General features: G+C 36.7%; 1 protein-coding gene across 1 annotated transcript; it reads left to right on the top strand.

The window, feature by feature from the left end:
• The first annotated feature begins 107 nt into the window (after window positions 1-107).
• DBF4 (DBF4-CDC7 kinase regulatory subunit) lies at window positions 108-27,304 on the top strand. Its single transcript, XM_061413718.1, has 12 exons — window positions 108-442; window positions 1,629-1,801; window positions 11,073-11,252; window positions 13,418-13,468; window positions 13,940-14,009; window positions 14,220-14,296; window positions 16,758-16,794; window positions 17,577-17,622; window positions 21,576-21,704; window positions 22,155-22,269; window positions 24,168-24,292; window positions 26,122-27,304. The coding sequence occupies exons 1-12, from the start codon at window positions 397-399 to the stop codon at window positions 27,095-27,097; spliced, it is 2,025 nt and encodes a 674-aa protein (XP_061269702.1). The 5' UTR covers window positions 108-396; the 3' UTR covers window positions 27,098-27,304.

Here is a 27,304-nt window from a genome sequence, read left to right as displayed (position 1 = left end):
GCGAGGGACGGGACGCGCAGGGCGAGGAGGCGGGCACTAAGGGACTGGGCGCACGGCGCGAGGGGCGGGCACGTGGGGGCGAGCGCGAGGCGGGGCGCGCGACGTGAGGGGGGCGGGGCGCACGTATCGGCGCCGCGGCCGCGTGACGCGTTTTCAAATCTTCAACCGCCGCAGCCCAGTCGTTTTTGCTTTTCCTCTTCCTTCTCCGCGCTCTGGGGCCGGATTCGGCCCCGGAAACCAAGCCAGCGGGCGCGGCATCTCTACTGCGTGGGTGTGGTGGCCCGCGGAAGGGGAAAGGCGACCGGCGGGTCAACGGACCTCGAAGAAGCCGAGTTTTCGCGGCGGCCCGGGGCAACACCCTCTCCCAACCCAGCATGTAGGTGTTGGGCGGCTGCCATGAACTCCGGAGCCATGAGGATCCACAGCAAAGGACATTTTCAGGGTAGGAAGCCCCTCCTCCGTTTGCAGTCCCTTTAATCCTTTCCTCCCCTCCTGGTTCCATTGTTGATTCTAAAGAGTTCTCGCCCTGGGGCTCTCTGCTTTTCTGCCTGACATGTGCGTCCTGCTCTGTGGCCTGAAGGAAGGCACGGTTCAGGGAGCAGAGGGATCTCGGCCCCAAATTCCTCGTCGTATGGTCGATTATAAAACGAGAAGACAGTGTGCGGACCCGGGAGCCCGCCGGGGCTCCCACAGATGCTGCGACCCTTGGAGGCTGCAGATCGAGCCTCGGTTTAAAAGCAGATGTGTTCGGGGCTTTTCGCTTCCTGATTAAATTGCGGATTTTTGGTCTTATGAAGTTGAAGCAAAGTATTTTATTTCAAACACACCTTTGCTGTTTTCAACATTATAAACAGAAATAAAAGCAAACTCTCATTTTCAGGCACTTGTTAAGTAGTCCGGCCTCCAAGTGTTTCTTCCTAATATATAGTGTGTGTGTGTTTATGTACAGTATGTATACATGGTCTCCTACTATAAACAGATTTGAGTTCTTTAATTTTTAAGCAGCTGTTTGTAGCTTAGATCTGTTTTCAAAAGAAAGAATGAAATAAATGGTGATTTGGTTCTTCAAGTGGACCGTTAAGTTTTTTTAATATACACTGACTCTACATGAAACTTAACCTTGAGCAGTCAGGAACCTTTGAGGACTAGGTCAGTACCAGTTTTGAGTGTTCAACAGAATGCCAGAAGCTCAGTAAGTATTTGTTGAGTAAATACTCCATGGAGTTTACATCCTATGAAAACTTTGAAATTGGTTTTATATAGTTCTATGCCTTAATGCATAAAACAGGATTAAATGCATGAATATTTCCTGCAAATCAGTTCCTATGAACAATAAACGTTTTGTGACATACAGTATCTGTTTAAAGACTATTTTGCCATTATCCTAAGTGACACTACAGAGGAAATATATTAAAATGTTAATGCTGAATTAGTAGGATTATATTTTTCCCTCTGTGATATGATTATTACATAAATTATTTTTTAAACAGTAGGTGATGGACAGGGAGGCCTGGCATGCTGCAATTCATGGCGTCGCAAAGAGTCGGACACGACTGAGCGACTGAACTGAACTGAAAAATTTTCTGTCTGCATAAAGCATGATCTAATTCTAATTTTTTAAACAACAGGTGGAATCCAAGTTAAAAATGAAAAAAACCGACCATCTTTGAAATCTCTGAAAACTGATAACAAACCAGAAAAATCCAAATATAAACCTCTCTGGGGTAAAGTATTTTACATTGACTTACCTTCTGTCACCACATCTGAAAAACTGCAAAAGGACATTAAGGATCTGGGAGGGGTAAGTCAAATCCATGCACTTTGACCAAAAAGAAAAACTTTCTAACTTATAATCATTTAAAATTTTTCTTTTGGAAAAAAAAGGTATAACCATATAGCACCAGGGGCTTCCCTGATGACTCAAAAGATAAAGAATCTGCCTGCAATGCAGGAGACGCAAGTTCAATACCTGGGTAGGGGAGATCCTTTGGAGAAGGGAATGGCTACCTACTTCAGTATTCTTGCCTGGAGAATTCCATGGCCAGAGGAGCCTGGAGGGCTATACAGTCGAGGGTCACAACGAATTGGACACAACTGAGCAACTAACACTTTCACTGTTTACCAAGCTTAAATTTTTTATCATCTGTTTATCATTAATGCAAAGTCATGTAACTTCGGAAACCTGACAGAACTTTCAGGTTTCTATCTGGTGTAAAGTTCACAGTGTGAAAAATGAGACACCCTTGTCCTGGAGGAACTGCTAATTGCCTTTTCATTGTAATGTTGGGATGTCCTTCAGATGGCAGGAGCTCTTTGATTGTGATTATTAGGAAGCTAAATATAAATAAGATGGTATTTAGAGAACAAGGAAAACCTGTTTAAACCACAAAGATTTAAAGTTTCTTTTGACTGATACAGACTCAAAAGAATGAATGTCACTAAGGTACCACTTTTGGTTTATGAATATGGGAAATATGCTTCTTTCCTACGTTATACATTTGAGTATTAGAAAATTTGGATAAATTACAATATTTTTTTAGGATTAAGGGCGATACTGGATAAATTTTGCCAAGGTTAAGATTTAATTTCCTGATTCTTCCTGCTGTACTTTGAGTTTGTCTTGGTTAGCATTTTTTAATATGAGAAGGCAATGGCACCCCACTCCAGTACTCTTGCCTGGAAAATCCCATGGACGGAGGAGCCTGGTGGGCTGCAGTCCATGGGGTCACTAGGAGTCGGACACGACTCAGCGACTTCACTTTCACTTTTTACTTTCCTGCACTGGAGAAGGAAATGGCAACCCACTCCAGTGTTCTTGCCTTGAGAATCCCAGGGACAGGGGAGCCTGGTGGGCTGCCGTCCATTGGGTCGCACAGAGCTGGACATTACTGAAGTGACTTAGCAGCAGCAGCATTTTTTAATAATATGAGTAAATCCTGCCATAATGAGAATAAAAATTTGCTGAACATGTAAGAGGTTTTTTGGAACTATTTACTGATATTTTACTTATTCTGTCTTTGAAAAACTATTCTACTGTTTTGCTGTTTTCTTAGACTAAAACATTGTCACACACTTGTCATAGTAGTAGCATGTTATCAGAATAACCATATGACTGCATTCCTAAAGGTTATGTTTTGTAACCTAGCACCTTTGAATAAAGGATCCTTTCATTTTAAAAAGTAAATACTCAAGTGTTCAGAGAAGTTAAGTGACTGGCTCAGGGTAGAATCAGCCTAATTTCCAGACTCACATTGTATTGCACCATTCTGTTCCTCTAGAATCCATGGCTACAGTGGAAAAACTCATTAACCCTACTGATGTAAATCAGTAATTTAAGATTTGCGTTTTTAGCAGTGGAGCCCTTCAAACAAAATCATGTTAAGAAGACCAATGTATAAAGCCACTGCTCTAGCTAAAAGAGCAGTACAGAAGCTCTCATCCCTATAGCAGTTCCTGAGACACTTGCAAGAACCAAATTTTGAGTTAACTTATACATTAGATAATAGTTGAGAGTTGGTTTTATCAAATTTTCATCCTAAAATGGTTTGAAGTAGGCCAATGAAATGAAGAGCGTATTTCCCCAGAGCTGTGGATTTTGCACTGAATTTGATTATTCTTTAATTTCTCTTAAAAACTTTTAAATCAAATTCTGATCTCCCCAACACACTACCTTTCCAATAATTCATTGATGTCATGATTTCTGTCCCTAGCACAGTACTGTTTCTATCACTGAAAAAGACTGTTAAGATCTCAAATGTGAACTATAAAGGAACTTTGACCTCCATACACTTAAGTTTTAAGATTCAACTCTAAGAAATGGTTCCATAGATATTCCTTGAAAGGATTATGCTTACTATTTTTATAATTACTTAAATCCTTTATCCATTTGTAATTTATCCTGCCTCAGGCTATTAACAGTGTTAGTCTGTTTTAAAATGGTCTATGCATTTTTTTCTCTCATCTTAATGAAAACATCTGGTTCAGTCGCTCAGTCATGTCCGATTCTTTGCAACCCCGTGGACTGCAGCACACCAGGCTTCCCTGTCCATCACCAACTCCCAGAGCTTGCTTAGACCCATGTCCATTGAGTCAGTGAAAACATCTAAATACACTTTTTATTTGGAGAATACACTTCTGAAAATTAAACCACTGAGAGCACATCAGGAAAGTCTGACATAATGGGAAAATATCTTTAATAGTGGAAAGGAAGACTGCTATTGCAAAACCATCCATATAAAGGCCCATGTCTAAACAGTGTGGGCTAAAATAAGAGAGTTGGGAAAGAAAAGAGATATAGGGTCAGATACCTTACCATATCATGGACTTGAGGATAAAGTTACTTGTTTTTGATGTTCAGTGTAACCTTTGAGTCATTAGAAAATAAATTTTGAGTTTACACTTTTAAAGACCTAGATTCAATAATAGCTAATAAAGACTGACAAAACTAAGTTAATGGTACAGGACCCAGTATTAACTTTTTTGGTAGATTCAAAAATGAATCTGATACCTAGTCCACCTGCAATTTCTAATCAAGTAGAGATGGCATTGTTACAATTGTTATATAACAATGTTAAAAGGGAAAGATTATTTCCAACTGAGGAACCTTGGAGGCCATTATATGGACACAATTTGAACTCAGCTTTGAAGACTGATTATGATTTGAACATATGGAAATTCATTCAGAAATTATTCCACCAGTGTTTCCCATATGGTAGCACTTTTTAAGATGACAGGGATGCAAAAATTAGATGTAGTCTAATCCTCTATGAATTCTCAGCCTATAGGAACATCAGACGCCTAAATAAATAAATTGCAGTATAGCACTGTCAGTGCTTTATCAGAAATTATGTAGAAATTGCCATTAGAATACAGAAATGGAAATTATTAACTCTGCCTTTTACAATTTATAGCAATGATAAAGTTTGAGCTGAATCTTGAAAGCCTAGTAGGAATATACCAGGTAGAATGAACGAACTAAATAGAAGAAAGAGCATACATAAAATATATGTATGTGTGGTTTGAGCAGCTGTTAATAATAGAGTATGACTTGATCTTGGGATTTAGATGGGGGAAATAGCAAGAAACAATGTTACATTGGGACCAGACTATGAAAGATATTTTGTTCACTACTAAAGAGTTACAAGAGGTGTAGGAAATGGAAAACCAAAGGAAATGTGGGTACTAGCATAATGAGTCAGACACGACTGAGCGACTTCACTTTCACTTTTTACTTTCATGCATTGGAGAAGGAAATGGCAACCCACTCCAGTGTTCTTGCCTGGAGAATCCCAGGGACAGGGAAGCCTGGTGGGCTGCTGTCTATGGGGTCGCAACGAGTCCAACACGACTGAAGTGACTTAGCAGCAGCAGCATAATGACAGACATACAAACCAATACAATAGAAGAGAGAAACCAGAAATCCTCTCATAGTCACCTGATTTTCATCAAGGTTGCCAAGACCATTCAATGGGGAAAGGATAATCTTTTCAACAAATGCTAGGAAAACTGAATATCAACATGCAGAAGAATAAAGTTGTACCCTTACTGTACATTATATGATGCAGTTAATTAAAAATGGATCAAGATCTAAAACGTAAGAGCTAAAACCCATAGAGGAAAGTATTGGGGAAAATCTTAATGGTATTAGATTTGGCATTGATTCCTTGACTATCATACCAAAAACACAGACAACAAATGAAAAAAAATAGATAAATTCGACTTAATAAAAATGAGGTTTTGTGCATCAGAGGACTACTGTCAAGAGTAAAAAAGACAGCCCACATAATGAGAGAGAAAAATTTTGCAACTTTTTTCTGTTTGCAATATCTGTTGATGGATTAATATCCAAACTATAAAGAGTACAACTCAACAAAAATCAACCCAGTTCAAAAATGAGGCAACGACTTGAGTAGACCTTTCTCTAAAGAAGATATATATAAATGGCCAATAAGCACAAGAAAAGATGTGCCACATCACTATTCAGTTCAGTTCAGTCGCTCAGTTGTGACCTACTCTTTGCAACCCCATGAATCGCAGCACGCCAGGCCTCCCTGTCCATCACCAACTCCCGGAGTCCACCCAAACCCATGTCCATCCAGTCAGTGATGCCATCCAGCCATCTCATCCTCTGTCGTCCCCTTCTCCTCCTGCCCCCAATCCCTCCCAGCATCAGAGTTTTTTCCAATGAGTCAACTCTTCACATGAGGTGGCCAAAGTACTGGAGTTTCAGTTTTACATCAGTCCTTCCAAAGAACACCCAGGACTGATCTCCTTTAGAATGGACTGGTTGGATCTCCTTGAAGTCCAAGGGACTCTCAAGAGTCTTCTCCAACACCACACTTCAAAAGCATCAATTCTTCGGTGCTCAGCTTTCTTCACAGTCCAACTCTCACATCCATACATGACTACTGGAAAAACCATAGCCTTGACTAGATGGACCTTTGTTGGCAAAGTAATGTCTCTGCTTTTAAATATGCTATCTAGGTTGGTCATGACTTTCCTTCCAAGGAGTAGGTGTCTTTTAATTTCATGGCTGCAGTCAGCATCTGCAGTGATTTTGGAGCCCAAAAAAATAAAGGGAAATGCAAATCAAGACCCCAGTAAGACAGACATAGAAAACCAACTTAAAATTAAACAACAAGTTCCTACTGTATAGCACAGGAACTATATTCAGTATTTTGTAATATACTATAATAGAAAAGAATATGAAAAAGAATATATATATGAATGTGTAACTGAATCACTTTGCTGTACACCACACACTAACACAACATTGTAAATTAACTATATGTCAGTCCAAAGAAGCAGTGTGTTACCACCTCACATCCATTAGGACAGCGACTGTCAACATAGGTGTCAGGGAGGATGTAGAGAAACTGGGACCCTTGTGCACTGTCAGATTGTAAAATGGTGCAACTACTATGGAAAACATGTTGTTTCCTCAAAATAATAAAGGAATTATTATGTTCAAGCAATTCCACTTCTGGGTATATATCCAAAAGAACTGAAAGCATCTTGAAGAGATAATTTATATACCCATGTCCAGAACAGCATTACTCACAGTAACCAAAAGGTGGGGGAAAAAAACAGATATTAATAAGCAGATGAATGGGTAAATGTGGTTTATACATACAGTTCAGTCGCTTAGTTGTGTCGGACTCTTTGCGACCCCATGGACTGCAGCATGCCAGGCTTCCCTGTTCATCACCAGCTCCTGGAGCTTACTCAAACTCATGTCCATTGAGACGGTGATGCCATCCAACCATCTCATCCTCTGTCGTCCCATTCTCCTCCTGCCTTCAATCTTTCCCAGCATCAGGGTCTTTTCAAATGGGTCAGCTCTTCGCATCAGATGGCCAAAATATTGGATGTTCAGCTTCAGCATCAGTCCTTCCAATGAATATTCAGGACTGATGTCCTTTAGGATGGACTTGTTGGATCTCCTTGCAGTCCAAGGGACTCTCAAGAGTCTTCTCCAACACCACAGTTCAAAAGCATCAATTCTTCGGTGCTCAGCTTTCTTTCTAGTCCCACACATCCATACACGACTACTGGAAAAACCATAGCTTTAATTAGACGGACCTTTGTTGGCAAAGTAATGTCTCTTCTTTTTAATATGCTGTCTAGGTCATAGCTTTTATTCCAAGGAGCAAGTGTCTTTTCATTTCCTGGCTACAGTCACCATCTGCAGTGATTTTGGAGACCAAAAAAGTAAAGTCTGTCACTGTTTCTGTTGTTTCCCCATCTATTGGCCATGAAGTGATGGGACCAGATGCCATGATGTTAGTTTTCTGAATGTTGGGTTTTAAGCCAACTTTTTCACTCTACTCTTTCACTTTCAACAAGAGGCTCTTTAGTTCTTTGCTTTTAGCCTTAAGAGTGGTGTCATCTGCATGTCTGAGGTTATTGATACTTCTCCCAGCAATCTTGATTCCAGCTTGTGCTTCATCCAGTATAGCATTTCTCATGATGTACTCTGTATATAAGTTAAATAAGCAGGGTGACAATATACATCCTTGACGTACTACTTTCCCAATTTGGAATCAGTCTGTTGTTTCATGTCCAGTTGTAACTGTTGCTTCTTGACCTGCATACAGATTTTTCAGGAGACAGTTTAGGTGATATGGTAGTCCCATCTCTTGAAGAATTTTCCACAGTTTGTTGTGACCCAGACAGTCAAAGGCTTTGGCATAGTCAATAAAGCAGAAATAGATGTTTTTCTGAAACTCTCTTGCTTTTTTGATAATCCAAAGGATGTTGGCAATTAGATCTCTGGTTCCTCTCCCTTTTCTAAATCCAACTTGAACATACGGAAGTTTTCTGTTCACGTACTGTTAAAGGCTAGCTTGGAGAATTTTGAGCGTTATTTGCTAGCATGTGATATGAGTGCAGTTGTGCAGTCGTTTGAACATTCTTTGGCATTGCCTTTTTTTGGGATTAGAATGAAAACTGACCTTTTCCAGTCCTGTGGCCACTGCTGAGTTTTCCAAATGTGCTGGCATATTGAGTGCAGCACTTTCACAGCATCATCTTTTAGGATTTGAAATAGCTCAACTGGATTTCCATCACCTCCACTAGCTTTGTTGGTAGTGATGCTTCCTAAGGCCCACTTGACTTTGCATTCCAAGATGTCTGGCTCTAGGTGAGTGATCACACCGTTGTGGTTGGAATATTATTCAACACTGAGAAGGTATGGAATTCTGTTCCATGCTACATCATGGGCAAACCTTGAAAACACTGTTACATGAAATAAATCAGACCCAAAAAGATAACTACAGGATTCTACTTATATGAACTACCTAGAATTGTCAAGAGACTTCCTTGATGGCTCAGCAGTGAATCCATCTGCAGTGCAGGAGATATGGGTTTGATCTCTGTGTGGGGGAGATCCCTTGGAGAAGGAAATGGCAACCCACTCCAGTATTCTTGCCTGGGAAATCCCATGGACAGAGAAGTCTGGCTGATTACAGTCCATGGGGTCATAAATGAGTTGGACACAACTTAGTGACTAACCAATGACAGAATTGTCAGATTCACAGAAATAGGAAGTAGAGATTAAAAGAGATAAAAAGGCTGGTGGGAGGGGTAATGGGGAGTTACTGTTCAGTGGGTACAGTTTCAGCTTACAATGATGATCAAGTTCTAGAAATCAATAGTTCAGTTCAGTTGCTCAGTTGTGACCGACTCCTTTGCTGTTCATCACCAACTCCCAGAGTTTACTCAAACTCAGGTCCATCAAGTCAGTAATGCCATCCAACCATCTCATCCTCTGTCATCCCCTTCTCCCGCCTTCAGTCTTTCCCAGCATCAGGGTCTTTTCCAATGAGTCAGTTCTTCCCATTAGGTGGCCAAAGCTTCAGCATCAGTTCTTCCAATGAATATTCAGGACTAATTTCCTTTAGGATGGACTAGTTGGATCTCCTTGCAGTCCAAGGGACTCTCTTCTCCAGCACCACAGTTCAAAAGCATCAAGTCTTCGGTGCTCAGCTTTCTTCACAGTCCAACTCTCAAATCCATACATGACTACTAGAAAAACCATAGCAATGACTGAACGGACCTTTGTTGGCCAAGTAATGTTTCTGCTTTTTAATATGCTGTCTAGGTTGGTCATAGCTTTTCTTCCAAGGAGCAAGCGTCTTTTAATTTCATGGCTGCAGTCACCATCTGCAGTGATTTTGGACCCCCAAAAAATAGTCTGTCACTTTTTCCATTGTTTCCCCATCCATTGGCCATGAGGTGATGGGACCAGATGCCATGATCTTAATTGATAATGGGATGGTTATTAAAACATTGTGAATGTACTCAATGTCACTCTATTGTACACTCAAAAATGGTCTAAAAGGAAAATATTGTTAGATATTTTATCACAGTTTTTTTGGGTTTTTTTTAAAACGTGGGAGATTGGGCTTCTCTTGAAAAACTGGGACTTCTGTTAGTGTGAGGGCCCACATATTTATGAAAAAAATTTTTTTTAAGAGTATTTGATATGTAATTGTTCATTTGCATTCTTGATGACCCTTGTAGGCATTTGAGTTTGTAATCCTTGGCATATATAAATGTACTTTATTTACTGGTGATGAAAATGTTATTCAGAAAAAGACATAGTGATTTGTATTTAACCAAGGCAGCTGCTGGTCTTAGCGACAAATTCTATGTAATGCTTAGATGAAATTAAGTCATTATTACATAGTTTGTTTCACTTTTATTATCCTCATTTATGTTGTGAGATGCTGTAGAAATTAGATACAGCTGTTTAAAATATTTTTAGCTTCATTTATGCAAATAGTTAATTTTCCTACCTTTGAATGGGAGTGATTTTCAGCATTGACTTTGGTATATGTGTTTATTAATTCAGGCAGTGGTTTTCAGACTAGGGAAATTCTCTTCAAAATAGTCATACACTCTTAAGGGTAAAGGTTTCCTATCTTTTAATAGTTTCTCTTATGGAAAGATATTATAACTTTATGAGTTTGAATTGTGCTGTCCATTACTGTAGCCATTAGCCAATTGGCTACTGAAATTTAAGGTAACTAAAATTAACCAGGTTAAAATTAATTTGCTCAATCACATTACATTTCAAGTACTCCATGTGGCAATGGCTACCATATTGAACAATGGTGATAAAGAACATTTCCATCATTACAATGCATTCTACTGGACAGTTCTGCTTTAGAGCATCAACGTGAATCAGAATACCTGTGTTCACACAACATTGTATATCAGCTATACGTCAATTAAAAAAAATTTTTTTAAGGTTAAGAAAAAAATACCTTTATTCAAGTTCCTTTATGACTGGCGTAACCTCAGGTAGGTGCCTTCACTTCTCTTCTATTTTCTTCTCCAGTACCATGGGTTATGTGGATTAAACTAATTATTATATATAAACTACATGCTGTTCTTGGGTTGTTAGAACTCCCCTTGTACTTTCTCAGGACTCAAGGCTCAGAATAATACAGCATAGAAATTTAGAAAATATTGAATATGTTTCAGATTGACATTTCCTATTGTGCCTAGCATATGAAACAGTTAATGGTTTATATGAGTTCCTTAAAAATATTTTTTTTTTCCTTTAGCGAGTTGAAGAATTTCTCAGCAAAGATATCAGTTATCTTATTTCAAATAAAAAGGAAGCTAAATTTGCACAAACCTTGGGACGAATCTCTCCTATACCAAGTCCAGAATCTGCGAATACTGTGGAAACCACATCACCTCATCCCAGCCATGATGGAAGTTCATTTAAGTCTCCAGATACAGTAAGTCTCTTAAATATGCTTTGAGACTCTGAAAGGCTATGCATGAGTGAGTGAAAGTTGCTCAGTTGTGTCCGACTCATTGCCACCCCATGGACTCTACAGTCCATGGAATTCTCCAGGCCAGAATACTGGAGTGGGTAGCCTATCCCTTCTCCAGCAGACCTTCCCGACCCAGGAATCGAACCAGGGTCTACAGCATTGCAGGCGGATTCTTTACCAATTGAGCTATGAGGGAAGCCCCTGAAAGTCTATAGGATGTTATAATTAAGAGTGGGCTGACAGCAGAGTTCACCTAGGTAGAATAATATCTACATTAAGTGTATCTACATTAAATGTGGCTTTCTAGTTGTCCATAAGGCTGCTGTTGTATATAGAATGGTGATTTTTTTCTCCTAATAATACTTATATAGTCCTACTCCAGGGGGCTTCCCAGGTGGTGCAATGGTAAAGAATCTGCCAGCCAATGCAGGAAACACAGGTTCACACCCTGGGTTGGGAAGATCCCCTAGAGGAGGAAATGGCAACCTACTCCAATATTCTTGCCTGGAAAATTCCATGGACAGAGGAGCCTGGCAGGCTACATACAATACATGGGGTGGCACAGAATTGGACATGACTGGTTGACTGAGCACAATCATACTCTGATTCCTAAAATACACCCTTGCATTTAGTGATGACTTATGTTTAGAGTAATTTACAACTAAAAGATGACAGCAGGTCATTTTTTAAAGAAGGAATAGACGCCTTTTGTTTGTTTCAGAGCATGGTAAACAAACAGTAGCCCAGGGGCCAAATCCAGCCTGCTGCCGATTTTTTTATAGCGTGCAAGCTAGGCATGTACATTTTCAAATGGTTGAGGGGACATTCAAAAAGAATACTTTGTGACAATTGGCAGTTATATGAAATTCAAATTTCATTGTTCATAAATAAAAGTTTTATTGGAATACAGACATACCCATTCATATAGGTATTGACTGATTGCTTTACTGCTATAAAAGTAGAGTGGGATAGTTGCAACAGAGACTATATGGCCTGCAGAGTCATATGAACATGTACTGTCTGGCCCTTTAAAGAAAAAGTTTGCCAGCCCCTGGTCTAGATTTACTGACATCACTTCAGTTCAGTCGCTCAGTCGTGTCTGACTTCTTTGTGACCCCATGGACTGCAGCACGCCAGGCTTCTCTGCCCATCACCAACTCCTGGAGTTTACTCAAACTCATGTCCATCCAGTCGGTGATGTCATCCAACCATCTCATCCTCTGTTGTCCCCTTCTCCTCCTGCCTTCAGTCACATCACTACCACTCAGTTGTCAGTAAGTTGTAAGATACAGTGAAGGGTAAATTAAATTGATTTAATTGGTTAGGAAAAGCAGAAGAGGGAAAAATACTGTTTATCTCATTTTTAAATTGAAATTAATTAAGTAATTTTAAATATCGTCCCCATTTACCTCATGTAGCCATTTGGGAAGCAGGGACACCTGGAGGCAGGGAAGAACAGGTAAGAGAAATGAGTTACACAAGAGAAATCACTTGGGAAAAAAGAGACAAATATATAGAAGAAAAAAGTCAAAGAAGGAGAGACCTAGGAAGCCTCATACATTCTTTCAGTTCCTGCTTTTTTTGAGGAACAAGGTTGTACAACCGTGACTAGTTCCAAATTAGTTGCTGCTGATAGCATTTCAACTAATTTTCCTAATGTCTTATTTAAAACTGAAGCTGTGTAAAAACCAATATATCCAGTCTACTCATATCATTAGGTCTTCAGTTAAACAAGAAATTAAAAATGTAAACTTACGTTTAATTACAGACGGAATTTCAAATCAGTCTATTTTATTTTTCACGTTGAATAACATTTACTACAGAACTGACCTTGGATCTCATTCAGCTGAGTTCAGTTGCTCTACTTAAAAAAGAAGAAACAAACTTTTTCATCAGAAATCTAATTGCAAACAAAGACTGTAAGGGGATCAGTTTTTACCATATATTTATTACGCTGATGGTAATTAAGACTTGTGTAAATAAAATGTATGTATTTTAAAGCTCATGTTTATATTAAAATTCATTTTTAAATTTTATCTACTTTTGCTCATTTTGTCTTTTTAAAATTTTTTCCAGTAAGGCACTATGTATAACTATAGTTTGGTTGGTCTTTGGTCTTTCTATAGGTGTGTTTGAGCAGAGGAAAATTATTAGTTGAAAAAGCTATCAAGGACCATGTAAGTAGGAATTTTTTTAAAATTCACAGTGTTTATTCTGTTACTAGAAACTGAAATATAAAATAGAGATGTTCCTGAAATCTTTTCCTCATTTTTAATAGAAAAAGCCTAAATATCAGCATGTGTCTTGTTTTATGCTTTTCATGAAGTAACACCTCCATCTTGTGGCCTTTTAAAGTATTACTGGACACTTCTGAAGCTTGTGGCATTCTGTGATTTAAAACAAAATAATTTCTTGAAACTATTAACTGTAAGGCTACAGGGTACATTGTCAAGAATATCAGAGTGTATTAATTAGGAATGGTTTTAGAAATTCCAGAAGGAAAAACTGCTGTCCTCATGGTTATTGTAATTGTGTAGGGTCTGTTCTGAATAACCATAAGTGATATTAAACTTCAATAATATTTTTAATTTAGCTCATTTAAAATAGTAATTTCCTAGAAAATCTGTCAAACTTTTTTTTTTTAACAGGACTTTATTCCTTCAAACAGTATATTATCTAATGCCTTATCATGGGGAGTAAAAATTCTTCATATTGATGGTAAGGATTTTATTACTGTTTTTGACAGTATTTGCTCTAAGTGTCTATCTGTCTCTTGCTTCCTAATTTTAGATAGTGAGAGTTTTAATAGTAAGACATACCTGTAACATTAATTCTTTCATCTAAACTTAGTACAATTTTAAGAAAGTAGCAGTGTTTAACTGCAAAGGCAAAAATGCTAATCTTAAACCCTTCTTTCTTTTAAAAAAGACATTAGATATTACATTGAACAAAGGAAAAAGGAATTGTATTTACTCAAGAAGTCAAGCACTTCTGCAAGAGATGTGGTATGTTATTTTCCTTAATTTTTAAACTAATTAGAGAAAATGATTAAGCTTGGTTTTTAGTTATGTATCTATAAACTTTTTTGCCAAGTGGAAAATATTACTGCCAGAATATACAAGGGGTAATCATGTATACTGTATACATATTCTGTTATCTGAATAAATTATTGCCTATCACTTTAGGATTTACTCATACGGTGAAAGTTGTTTCAGGGATGGTTGGCATAGTTTTATTTTCTTCTTTGATGGCTGCTACCGCTAAGTCGATTCAGTCGTGTCCGACTCTGTGACCCCATAGACGGCAGCCCACCAGGCTTCCCCGTCCCTGGGATTCTCCAGGCAAAAACACTGGAGTGGGTTGCCATTTCCTCTTTGATGGCTACTGGAGCCAAAAGAACAGATATTTTTGTTCATTCTGAAAGAAAACACCATGACTGACATATTGCATGAGAAGCTCCTAATGTGTATAATACACTCCTTTCAGGAACACAAATAAGGAGGCTTACTTATCAAGTTCTCTAATTTCTGTCATATAGTATGACTATCTGGCCTAACCTCAAAATATTTGTTAAACAAGTGTGTTGGGCATTAACGTCTGTTAGACCTAATGCTCTACATCTTCCGTTTCTTCTCTCTTGACTAGCTTCCTTGACAAAGCCTCTGTATAGAATCTTGCCTTCATGATCCTTTAAAACAAACCTCTTCTGTCCTTTAAAACAATAAATACAATAAAAACTTCCTTGACCTCACATCCCTACCTACTATTTAATCTTTATATCATCCAGGCATTTGACATTTCCACTTTTACACTTCCCATTCACTTTTCAACCTGTACTACTGACCAATTTGGCATTTCAGGTGTGCACTTTTTAAAAACCAGTCATATTGGTTCTCTCAGCTACTGTTCACTTCCTCCTTGAACTTATTTTCATCTGGAACTTCTCTCATCCCTTTGCTTTCTCATAGTTGTCATATCTCACAACATTCTTTTGTGGTCTGGTTTTTTTTCACTCAATTGTTGAATGAATCTAAATGGTAAATAAATTTTATAGAAGAATGTATATAAAGACATGAAGCCATATGTAAGATGGCATGTTTGGAAAATTTTCTGTAGTATAATACAACCTGATCTTTGAGTGTGAAAGTGATAAATGAAGCTAGAAAGGTTAGTAGGTTAAGATAGGTCTTTGAACACTACGTAGAGTTAGATTTTATTTTTAAGAGTTTGGAACATGACTGAGAAATAACTAATAGAAGAGGAACCTGGTTGGATAGCTATTTTGGAAGGATCCTGTGATAGCCAATTAACGATATTTCCTTGCAAGACTGATCATTTTACTCTCATAGTTCTACCTTTTCCAAAATGCAGTAGAGTTGGAAATCATACAGTCTTTAGCCTTTTCAGATTGGCTTCTTCACTTACTAATAGGCATTTAAAGTTCCTCCATATTGTTTTGTTACTTGATAGCTCATTTCCTTTTGTTGCTGAATATTCCACCGTCTGGATGTGCCACAATTTACCCATTTACTTTCTGAAAGACATCTTGGTTGCTTCCAAGTTTGGCTGCCTGTGGCACCTTTACAGCTGCAGTGTCTTAACTGGGGTCCACTCTCATGTCAAAACTGAGGGAAAAAAGAAAGAGGAAATAATACAGGGATTCCATTTGTACTCTTTCCTGGCTCTTTGTAGCCAAAAAGATGAGGTTTGTATAGGAGTTACAGCCACTGACTCTGCTATTGCTGCCAATCTCAGGACTAGAGGTCCATTCTTCAAGAAGCATTGCAAGAGAAGAGAGAGTAGGAGAATAGAAAATATATCCCCCATCCCCTTACCCTTAAAGATAATTTTGACTTCCTTCTGCAGTACACCTACTTTTGTTTACTTTTAGTCCTCAAGTAGTAGTTCATTGAATTTTGTCCAGTTTTTATTCTCATCACTTCATATGGGGAGTGACCATATAGAATATATTCCATCTTGACTAGAATTAACAGGCTAATAAATTTTTTAATAATTCTTTGATGAGTTTATCACAAAGGTTTTGCTGAATAAGGACATAAAAATAATTAACATGACTATTTTTAGATTATTCTTTTAACCATGCTTTTTCATTATTGGTTGATTTCTTTCTGTGAAGATAAAAACCAATTATAGCTAAAATGCAAGGTATGTGTTGGGTGTACTGTAAAAGTAAGCTTGGGTTACTAAGTTCCATACCAGTGGTTAAGATCTTTAATTCTTGAATCATCTTTGTTTCCTTTCATTTCTTTGGTTGAACTGATTTTAAAAAGCAGCTTTTTCTCATTTTTTTCCCCCCATGAAACTACAGTAATCAGCCTTCCTTTATATAGTTCTTTTTCTATATGGTTTTTTAATTTTAAGGATATTGAACAGTTGTAGTACCTGTTTTCCCTTTTCAAGCCCAGTGTTTTCACTATATATCTATATTTCCCCCCACCTCTCCAGGGGAAGAGAGTAGGTGTTGGCACTCAGAAAACAAAAAGTAGGTATTTTGATTTTCTTAAGTGTGCATGTTTTGCTAGAAAATAGAACAAACATAAAAAGTCTACTGAAAAATCATGTAACCAACCCTTTAAATGACTTATTCAGTGGGTTGGTAGCCTTTTACCCTATGGCTGTCTGGTGAAGCCTGCGGGCTTTTGTTGGAATAATTTTTTATACATTTTTAATTCATCATATTACTAAGAAAATAAATGATATTGAAATTCAGTTATCAGAATATTTTTCAGTGTACAATAGTTACATACTTGTTTTTATTACACATTAAAAAGTTCTACCAGAGATTATAATTGCTACTGTAATTCGGTTTTTAAATGATGAGTGTAAATGATGCTTTGAAATATTTGTAGTAACTAATATGATATGGAAATGTTCAACTGGTATCAAAATTAGAAGCACTGCTAATACTACTGTGTCCCTTAGTTATGTGCAGAATTGGAGGAAATGTTGAATTTCGGTTAGAGACTAGTGAACATGAAATTCAAATTTTCCTGTTTTTAGCTCAAAATTCTCCTGAATTCTACTTATAGATCCTTTGAGGGATTGATTCAGTTTAAGAATTTCAGAATATAGACAGAGAGTTTGTTATTTTGGAAATGGATTTATAATTATAAGATACCTTACCTGAAGCTGAAAATTTCAAACTGAAATGAAATGGGTAATGGATACATAGTTGGATTATTTTAGCCCAAGAAGTTTTGTTAAAAAATTTTTAAAAATTCTGGATTTGTAAGTACCTAATATCATACTTTATATATTCCCAAGCAGGTAGACTCAAAAAGCCTTTTGTAAAGGTGGAAGATATGAGCCAGTAAGTATCTTGAATTCAATCTGTATGATTTAAAAGGAGAAAATATTTGATTAAAGGAGAAAATCTAATTAAGCTATTTCCACTAATACTCTTAGGTCCCTTTATGTTAGATTTACATGATACTAATATGCATGTGGCACAGTTTCAAAAAGGAGCATTAGGGCAGCAATGGAGCAGACATAGAGAACAGACCTATGGACACGGTAGGAGGAGAGGAGGGAGAAAGGGAGATCTATGGAGAGAGTAACAGGAATTTACAGTACCATATGTAAAATAGATAGCCAATGGGAATTTGCTGTATGACTCAGGGAACTCAAACGGGCCTCTGAGACAGGCTGAAGGGTGGGGCTGGGAAGGAGGTCCAGAAGGGAGGGGACATGGGTGTACCTATGGCTGATTCTTGTTGATGTATGACAGAAAACCACAAAATTCTGTAAAGCAATTATCCTTCAATTTAAAATTTTTTAAAAAGCATTAATTACTTTGTGTTTGAGGACTGAATTTAGTTTCAGTAGGTTTTAGATAATAATTACTTAAAAATATAGTTTAGAGCAACCATGAGACCAACTCATTTTTCAGTACTTCAAATAACCCTTCTCTGGCTGAATGTAATACCATACAATTTAGTTAAAGATTTACTTAAAGATTGCATTTACATTTTTGAAAAAGAAATTATTAGTTACTACTTGGAAATGTAAAATCTGACTATAACATCTAAGTTGATAGTTTTCTTAAACTCATTCTGAACCTCTGTAACATAATCTTAATGAAGACTACAGACATAAGTAAATTAATTTGGCATGGGAGAATTATATTTCTCTTAACATTCTACTACTCATTTAGACACATGTGATTAATTCTCTTAGGTACTCACTGAGGTGATAAAGATGCGTTGAACACTTTTTATTAAATGTTCTGCTGTGACAGAAAAGTACAATTTAAAATTAGGCCTAGAGAAGCATCAATAAGTAGAAAGACAGTCCATGTTCATGGATTGGAAGACTTATTTTTAAGATGTCAGTACTACCCAAAGTGATCTACAGATTCAGTGCGGTCCCTATCAAAATCCCAATGACTGTTGTTATAGAAAGAGAAAAATCCATCCTAAAGTTCATATGGAATCTCAAGGGACCCTGAACACCCAAAGTAATTTTGAAAATGAAGAACAGAGTTGGAGGTCTATACTTCCTGATGTCAAACTTACTACAAAGCTGTAGTAATCAAAACAGTTCAGTACTGACATATAGACAGATGTATGAACCAATGAAATAGAAGAAAGAGCCCCAAAGCAAATCTTTATATGATCACATGATTGTGGACTAGGGTGCCGAGAGCATTCAGTAGGGCAAGGACAGTCTTTTTAATAAATGAAATTGAGAATACTAGATAGCAACATGCAGAGAAGAATGAAGTTGAACTCTTACTTTATGCAATATATAACATTAACTCAAAATGAATCAGAGACCTAAAACTATAAAGCTTTTGGGTAAAAAACCATGAGTAAGCTTTATGACATTGGAATTGGTGCTGATTTCTTGGATATGACACTAAAAGCAGAAGCAAAAAGAACTAAATTTTACTACATCAAAATTACAAATTTCTGTGCCCAAAGAACCCAACACAATGAGAAGGCAACCTATGGAAAGGGAGAAGAAAGTTGCAAATAATGTATCTAATAAGATGTTACTATAAAGAACAACAGAAAGTCAAATGACCCAGTTGAAAAAGGGGCAAAGTTCATACATTGATTCAGAGATATACAAATTACCAACAGGCATATGAAAAGATGTTCAACATTACTAATCATTAGAGAAATGCAAATCAAAACCACAGTAAGAAATCGGTGAAGTTGCTTAGTCGTGTCCGACTCTTTGCGACTCCATAGGCTGTAGACCGCCAGGCTCCTCGGTCCATGGGATTTTCCAGGCAACAATACTGGAGTGGGTTGCCATTTCCTTCTCCAAAGAAATCTAATACCTCACAACTATTAGGATGGCTACTGTTTTGAAAAGAAAAAATGAGTGTTGGTGAAGATGTGGAGATACTGGAACTCTTGTGCACTACTGGTAGGATTATAAAATAGTGTAACCACTAAGGAAAACCATATAGAGATTTCTCAAAAATTCTGAACTGTATGATCCATGAATTCCACTTCCGAGTATATATATCCAAAAGAAACACACAGTTTTGAAGAAGTACTTGCACATGCATGCAGCGCTACACTATTCACAATAGCCAAGAGGCAGAAGCAACCAAAATTTGTTCATCAACAGATGAATGGATAATATGGTATATATATATACAATGGAATATTGCTATGCTTAGCCTTGCTCGTCATGTCTGATTCTCTGCAACCCCATGGACTGTAGCCCACCAGGTTCCTCTGTCCATGGAAATCTCCAGGCAAGAATACTGGAGTGGGTTGCCATTCCCTTTTCCAGGGGATCTTCCAACCCAGAGATCAAACCCAGGTCTCCCACATTGCAGGCAGATTCTTTACCATCTGAGCCACCAGGGAAGCCCCCAATGGAATATTATTCAACTTTAAAAAGGAATGAAATTTTGATACATACCACAATATGGATAAACTCTGAAGACATTGTGCTTAATGAAATAAGAGGAAATTACTGCATGATTCTATCTAATGAGATACCTAGTGTAGTCAGATTCATAGAAACAAAGTAAAATAGAATGGTGCTTGTCAAGGTCTGGTGGAGAAGGGAGAATAAAGAGTTACTTATTTTATATGTGGATTCAAAGTTTCAGTTTTGAAAGATGAAGAAAGCTATAGATATGAACAGGTGTTAAGAATCTAAAAACATTGTGGATATATTTAATACAAGGGAAAATGAAGAGTTACTTATTTTGTTGTATATGGATACAAAGTTTCAGTTTTGAAAGATGAAAGCTTTAGATATGAACAGGTGTTAAGAATCTGAAAACATTGTGAATATACTTAATACAACTGAATTGTGTTCTTAAAAATAGTAAATATTTGGAATCAAGATTGCCAGGAGAAATATCAATAACCTCAGATATGCAGATGACACCACCCTTATGGCAGAAAGTGAAGAGGAACTAAAAAGCCTCTTGATGAAAGTCAAAGAGGAGAGTGAAAAAGTTGGCTTAAAGCTCAACATTCAGAAAGCTAAGATCATAGCATCTGGTCCCATCACTTCATGGCAAATAGATGGGGAAACAGTGGAAACAGTGTCAGACTTTATTTTTCTGGGCTCCAAAATCATTGCAGGTGGTGATTGCAGCCATGAAATTAAAAGACGCTTACTCCTTGGAAGGAAAGTTATGACCAACCTAGATAGCATATTCAAAAGCCAGAGACATTACTTTGCCAACAAAGGTCCATCTAGTCAAGGCTATGGTTTTTCCAGTAGTCATGTATGGATGTGAGAGTTGGACTGTGAAGAAAGCTGAGCACTGAAGAATTGATGCTTTCGAACTGTAGTGTTGGAGAAGACTCTTGAGAGTCCCTTGGACTGCAAGGAGATCCAACCAGTCCATTCTAGAGGAGATCAGTCCTGGGTGTTATTTGGAAGGAATGATGCTAAAACTGAAACTCCAGTACTTTGGCCACCTCATGCGAAGAGTTGACACATTGGAAAAGACTGATGCTGGGAGGGATTGGGGACAGGAGGAGAAGGGGATGACAGAGGATGAGATAGCTAGATGGCATCACCGACTCGATGGACATGAGTTTGAGTGAACTCCAGGAGTTGGTGATGGACAGGGAGGCCTGGCGTGCTGCAATTCAAAGGGTGGCAAAGAGTCGGACACGACTGAGCAACTGAACTGAACTGAACTGAAAGATAGTAAGTTTTAACTGATTTCTATTGTTTCAGACTTCAGAGGAATTATATGATTTTAAAATATAAGACTTAAAGCATGTTTTCTTTCATCATAAAGATTCTCATGTGTTTGTTTTTTTACTCTTTTAGGCTTTATAGGCCATTTTATCTTCAGCTGACCAATATGCCTTTTATAAACTATTCTATTCAGAAGCCCTCCAGCCCATTTGATGTAGAGAAGCCATCTAGCACCCAAAAGCAAACTCAAGTTAAACTAAGGTTGGTTTTACCTTCAAGCAGTTTTTAATCTTTTTAATAAATACTTTAAATAATTCATTTAATGCTGTGGGGGGGGGTGTATGTGTGAGTGATCACTATTAAGGTTTCTCCTTTGGATATTTTTCATGCCCCTTTGCTAGATTTAAAGTCTGAATTTTTTTCATTGTGTCACATTTAGACACTTTAGATTGGGGTTTGAGAGGAGAAGCTAAAAAATACTTAAAAATTATTAAAATACATTGTTTCTCTTCAGTGATGAGATAATTCTCCTGAATAATCATTAAATTCTCATTTTGCTTATTTTCTTAAAAAGAAAAATGGTTAGAAGTATTTGTTTATATAAATCTCTGCAGATTATAGCAGATGTTGTTTAAAGTCTAGGACTGTAAATTTTTTTTTTAAGTATTCCCTGTGTTCAGTAGTTAATCTTTTACCATGTATTTCTATCAGGATCCAAACAGATGGTGATAAATGTGGTGGAATTCCAGTTCAATTCCAGTTAAAAGAGAAGAAAAAAAAGGGATATTGTGAATGTTGCTTGCAGAAATATGAAGATCTTGACATTGTAAATATGATTTTGTATTCAGGGGGTTGATGTTTCCAGAACTATGAATAATATCTGCTGTATAAATTTTAGCTTATTCTTTTGATTGTGGTTGGTAGCTTCGTAATTATGAAGTAGCATATACTTCTTTTTGATAGAATTATCTTATATTTTAAGAACCCCAACTGGGGAAATATATATTGAAAAGTCATTTTTATCCAGTCAACAAATATTTATTGAGCAGTTACTGTGTACCAATCACTGCTCTGAGTGAAAAGCATCATACAAAAGAGACCAATTCCTGACCCTCGTGAAGATACATTCTGTGGAAGGGGAGGAGAAAGAGGTAACCGTAGGATAAAAGAATAGTGAGGCATATATAGAGAACATTACATCAGTGCTATGAGAAAGCAGGAATAGAAGATCTTGCTGTTTAGATTAGACAAGGAATTCCTAATTGATAAGGTGATATCTGAGTAGAGACCTGTGTGACTTTGAGGGGACAGACTTGTGAATGTTGAAATAAGCAATGCAGAAATGGTAAAGTAAACTGATGGGATCAAAGAACAGATATTGGTGGACTAAACAATGGTAGCAGAAGTGGTCAGACATGGTGAGACTGTGGATGTGATTTAAGGCCAAGGAGGCTTGCTAATTGATTGGATGTTGGGAGAGACAGAGGAGATGAAGGGCCATGGCTGTGAAGTGCAGTATTTCAGTCCTTAGCAATTTACAAATGGGCAAGAGATCTACTAATGGGAGGATGAGAAGAAAGTGGAGACTTTTTTTTGCAATAGCAGAAAGAGAAATAGATGAAAATGTATGTGGTCTGAAGAGAAGATGGGAACAATTACATTTGTAAACTGATAAAAAAAAAAAAGCAAAAGAGCTTTGGATCCAGGCTAGCCCAGGTTTGAATCCTGGCTTCCTGCCTCTGTGACTTTAGACAATACCTGGCACTGTGCTTGTTAAATATTAGCTGTTATTGTTTGAATGTTAATTTTTAAAATAATAGTTAGGTCTGTTTTGGTACTTGGTTTTGGTAGAAGATAGTGGGAACGTTGAGAAAAAGTACTTGAAATATCTGATTCATAAACTATACCTCTGTCTTCAGACTCTAAATTGAATTTATAAATTGTTTTATAACAGAAGTTTGTGTCACATTTTTGTGTTCAGTTTATCTAATAAAGGAGGAAAATAGTTTTAAATTATTTTTAATCAAAAGCTGAACTTTCTCAAAAATATTTCATCTACGTTTTATCTCAATACACTGAACTTGTTGACTTTGTTCTTGACCACCCTTAAAATGAAGAAGGCCGTCTCGGTACTCTCTGTCATAAGTACTGGGTAATTGAGATTATTTGCTTATCTCAAAAATGTTGTTTTTATTCCCAGCATTAGTTGTACTTTTTTTCTTTTTAATTTATCTTCTAGATTCTTATTTTGGGTTCTTATATGTTAAATAACATTTCATGTATTTTAATATTTTATAAGCTTTACCTAACTTACTACTTGGTGGTAATTATATAAGGATAAAATAATGTAGTAAAGAGAAGTCTTTCCAAAAATATTAGCATACTCTAAATGCTCATAGCATACTCTAAATGCTCAGTGTTTCTGTTTTTCTTCAGCTTTATTTCATTTTCTGATGTAACTCCCTCATTTTCAGTTCCCTTAAAACCACAAATTCATTAGTACTTGATTCTTCTCATTGGAAAATGGAAGACTGAAAACCAAAGTAGTTTTAGTGGTTTCTGAGAGATAACTTTTATTCTACTTATTTTAAGTTCTGATAAAGGATATTTCTTTGGAGTAGTTATTAGAAACTTAATTTTAAGTGCAAGAAAATATTAGAAAACCTGAACAAAAAAGTATCTATTGCTTTTAAAATATAATTATTATATACTTTTTTGTTTTAGCATCTTCTGAGTGAGCAACACAGAAACTTTGCACAGAGTAATCACTATCAAGTTGTTGATGACATTATATCTAAGTTAGTTTTTGACTTTGTGGAGTACGAAAGGGACATGCCTAAAAAGAAAAGGTAATTTATCAACCTAAGTTTTAAGACTATCAGACTATTAAACTAAAAATAAATCCAAAGTTTTCTGTTCTTAGAAGGATTATAATTTCAGGATATAAATATGGTTAAGAACTGATTACTTCCACCACCAAAAGTGCTTACCTTAGATTACTTTTAAGGCTCTCTTCTTAACAGTATAGTCAAAAAGAGGAGTTGGCAAAAAATACAGAGAATTGTTTTACGCTTTGTGAACCACAAGATGTCTATTGCAGCTACTCAGCTTTGCCTCTGTACAATGAAAGCAGCCACAGACAGTAAAGTAAATGAGTATGGCTATGTTCCAGTAAAACTTTATTTAAAAAATAGGTGGCACACTATATAGATTTGGCCCCTCATCTAGACCATCTCCTTGGACTCAAAAAATAGAACTTTTTGTTATTCTTAAGGAGTTTTAAGAAATTCTTCTACTTCTGTTAAGTCTTCTTTATACTTTTACTAGATATTTCTGCTCTGCTTGCTGATAAAAGTTGTGTCAGTACCTTTAATAAATATTAAATGAATACAGTGCTGTTCAATATACAGTAACTGTACATTGACAAACTAAGCCTCATTAAGTTTATACCAATAAATCTAAAATTTTTTTAAATGCTTTCATGTGGATATACCCTAGAATTGGTAATAATGCAGTAGGTTGTTTACTCCTTATATCTGTTTCTAGACCAATCATAAATGCATAAAGACTACTAAACATCGTATTTCTGCAACATTCAGAATGACTGCTCATGATTGATTTAATAGAATATTTGGGGAGGAAGCATATCTTCAACTATTAAAACGTATATAGGCTATGGTAAGAATGTGGAATTTCCTAAAAACATTCTGCAGCAAAATTCTACACTAGTACTTATACATCAACTGGTTATTCCACAATCAGTTATCTTATTACCTGCACAATTTTTATCTCTATAGGCAAGTCACCTAAACATCTCTGGACTTTCAAAGGAGAGAGTGGTGTTGGACTAGTGTTTTTATATTTTATATCCTCCATTTGTTCAAGAGGAGTCTTAAGTGAAAGTATCAAAATAAGTAGAAAAGGAACCCTTCTGGTTTTGAAGGGGCAGTTGGACTTCTGTATTTTTCTTTGTTATCTATGACATGTATAACAAAACATAATTAGTGAGCTGTTGTAACTACATGGCTCAGTGGTAAAGAATCTACCTGCCAATGCAGGAGACATGGGTTCAAGCCCTGGATTGGGAAGATTCCCTGGAGGAGGAAATGGCAACCCACTCCAGTATTCTTGCCTAGGAAATCCTATAAACAGAGGAGCCTGGCAGGCTACAGTCCATGGGGTCACAAAGAGTAGGATATTGAGCACACATACACAATACAAAATAGCATCTCAAGAATATTAAGAGGCTCTATGAAGAAGAGAGTTTCAGGTCAAATATGTGTATGAAACTTAAGGACTACTAATTTAATAAAATAAATCAAAACATGGAAGAAAATTTTTAAGATAATAAAAAAATTAGGAGCAGACCCAAATCCCTTCACCATCATCTTTCCTTGGTTTATATGGTCAAAGCAGTTTTAAATACCAAGTTCAAGATACTGCTTGCCTGTGGTAGAAAGTGGAAGAATGTGGATAAGGAGTGGCACACTAGAGTTTTCAGCTATATCTATAAAGTTTCATTACTTCAAAAACATCTAAAGCAAATTTGGCTAAAGGTTAAGAGTTCTATATTTTTGTAATGTTTTCTTAATTAAATTTCATAAACAGGTTTAAAAGATACTCAAAGAGTTTTGATAGCAATTATTTTAATTTTTTTCTTTTTTTTTTTCCTTTGAAGAATAAAATACAGTGTTGGATCCCTTTCTCCTATTATTGCAAATGTTGTGAAAAGGTCTGGAACTAAAGAGCTGAAATTGCTGCATAATTCTCAGAAAGACTCCAGGGAAAATGTACATATGATGGAGCAGGGTTTCCTATATAAAGAACCTGTTCGGGAACCTGAACAAAAGTTTGTGTCTTCTTCAGAACATACCCTCCGCCGTTCTAGTGAACTGAGAGAACTTGATGATAAAACATCTCATAAATGTTCCATGTTAAATCCAGCTGAAAATAACGTAAAACAAAATTTTACACCTCTGCCTCCATGTAAAAGTAAACAAGAATACATTCTTGATGTTTCTGAACACAAATTAATTTTAAATGAAAGTGACTTAGAAGTAAAGGTAGATCACTGTCCATGTAGGCCACAGACATCTATACAAGTTTCTAATTTCAATACAGATGATAGCGCATCTCAATGGAAACAAAAGTTAGATACTGTGCTTTTTCCAGCAAAGCATCTGAAAGAAAAGAACCTTTATTCGGTATTTCATCGTGATTGTGACCTGTTAGCAATAAACAGTTCACAGGAGCACCTGACAATTTGGGCAGAAATTCCATCCGAAAGCCCTCCTGAGGAACCCAACACGTGTGACATCAAGAGTACGGATAGTTTGCCTTCTGGTAAAATCTGTCGGAAAGTGAAAATACCATTAGGAAGAAATAAAAAAGAAAACCTGGAACCAAATGTAGAGTTAGATAAAAAAAGAACTGAATTTCTTACTACACAAGAAAACAGAGTTTGTAGCTCACCAGTAAAATCTCTACTGGATTTATTTCAGACTAGTGAAGAGAAATCAGAATTTTTGGGTTTCACAAGCTATACTGAAAAGAATAATATATGTGATGTTTTAGATATTTTGGAAGAGGAAAATTCAAATCTGTTAACAATGTTTTTCTCTTCCCCTTCAACTTCTACATTTACTGGCTTTTAGGTTTAAAATAAATGCCTTTCAGAAGCAATGTAGATCATATTCTTGACATTTTTATAAATATGTATAAAAATTCTTAGTTTGGGGAATGGGGGTTTGCCAGTTTTGTTTACAGAACCAAATGTAAATATTAACAATAAAAGTGATTTTGCATTTTTCTATAGAATTGCATACCTATTTTAGAAAAAATGGAATAAACTTGTGACTCTA

This window comes from Bos javanicus, chromosome 4 (assembly GCF_032452875.1).
Source record: "Bos javanicus breed banteng chromosome 4, ARS-OSU_banteng_1.0, whole genome shotgun sequence".
Lineage (NCBI taxonomy): Eukaryota > Metazoa > Chordata > Mammalia > Artiodactyla > Bovidae > Bos > Bos javanicus.
The sequence above is the reverse complement of the archived record's forward strand: the minus strand, read 5'-3'. Positions and strand labels throughout refer to the sequence as shown.

Coding starts and splice junctions, on each gene's coding strand:
- DBF4 (XM_061413718.1), top strand. CDS start 397: ATGAACTCCGGAGCCATGAGGATCCACAGCAAAGGACATTTTCAGG. Junction 1,802..11,072: donor ACATTAAGGATCTGGGAGGG/GTAAGTCAAATC, acceptor TTTTTCCTTTAG/CGAGTTGAAGAATTTCTCAG. Junction 14,010..14,219: donor AAAAATTCTTCATATTGATG/GTAAGGATTTTA, acceptor CTTTTAAAAAAG/ACATTAGATATTACATTGAA.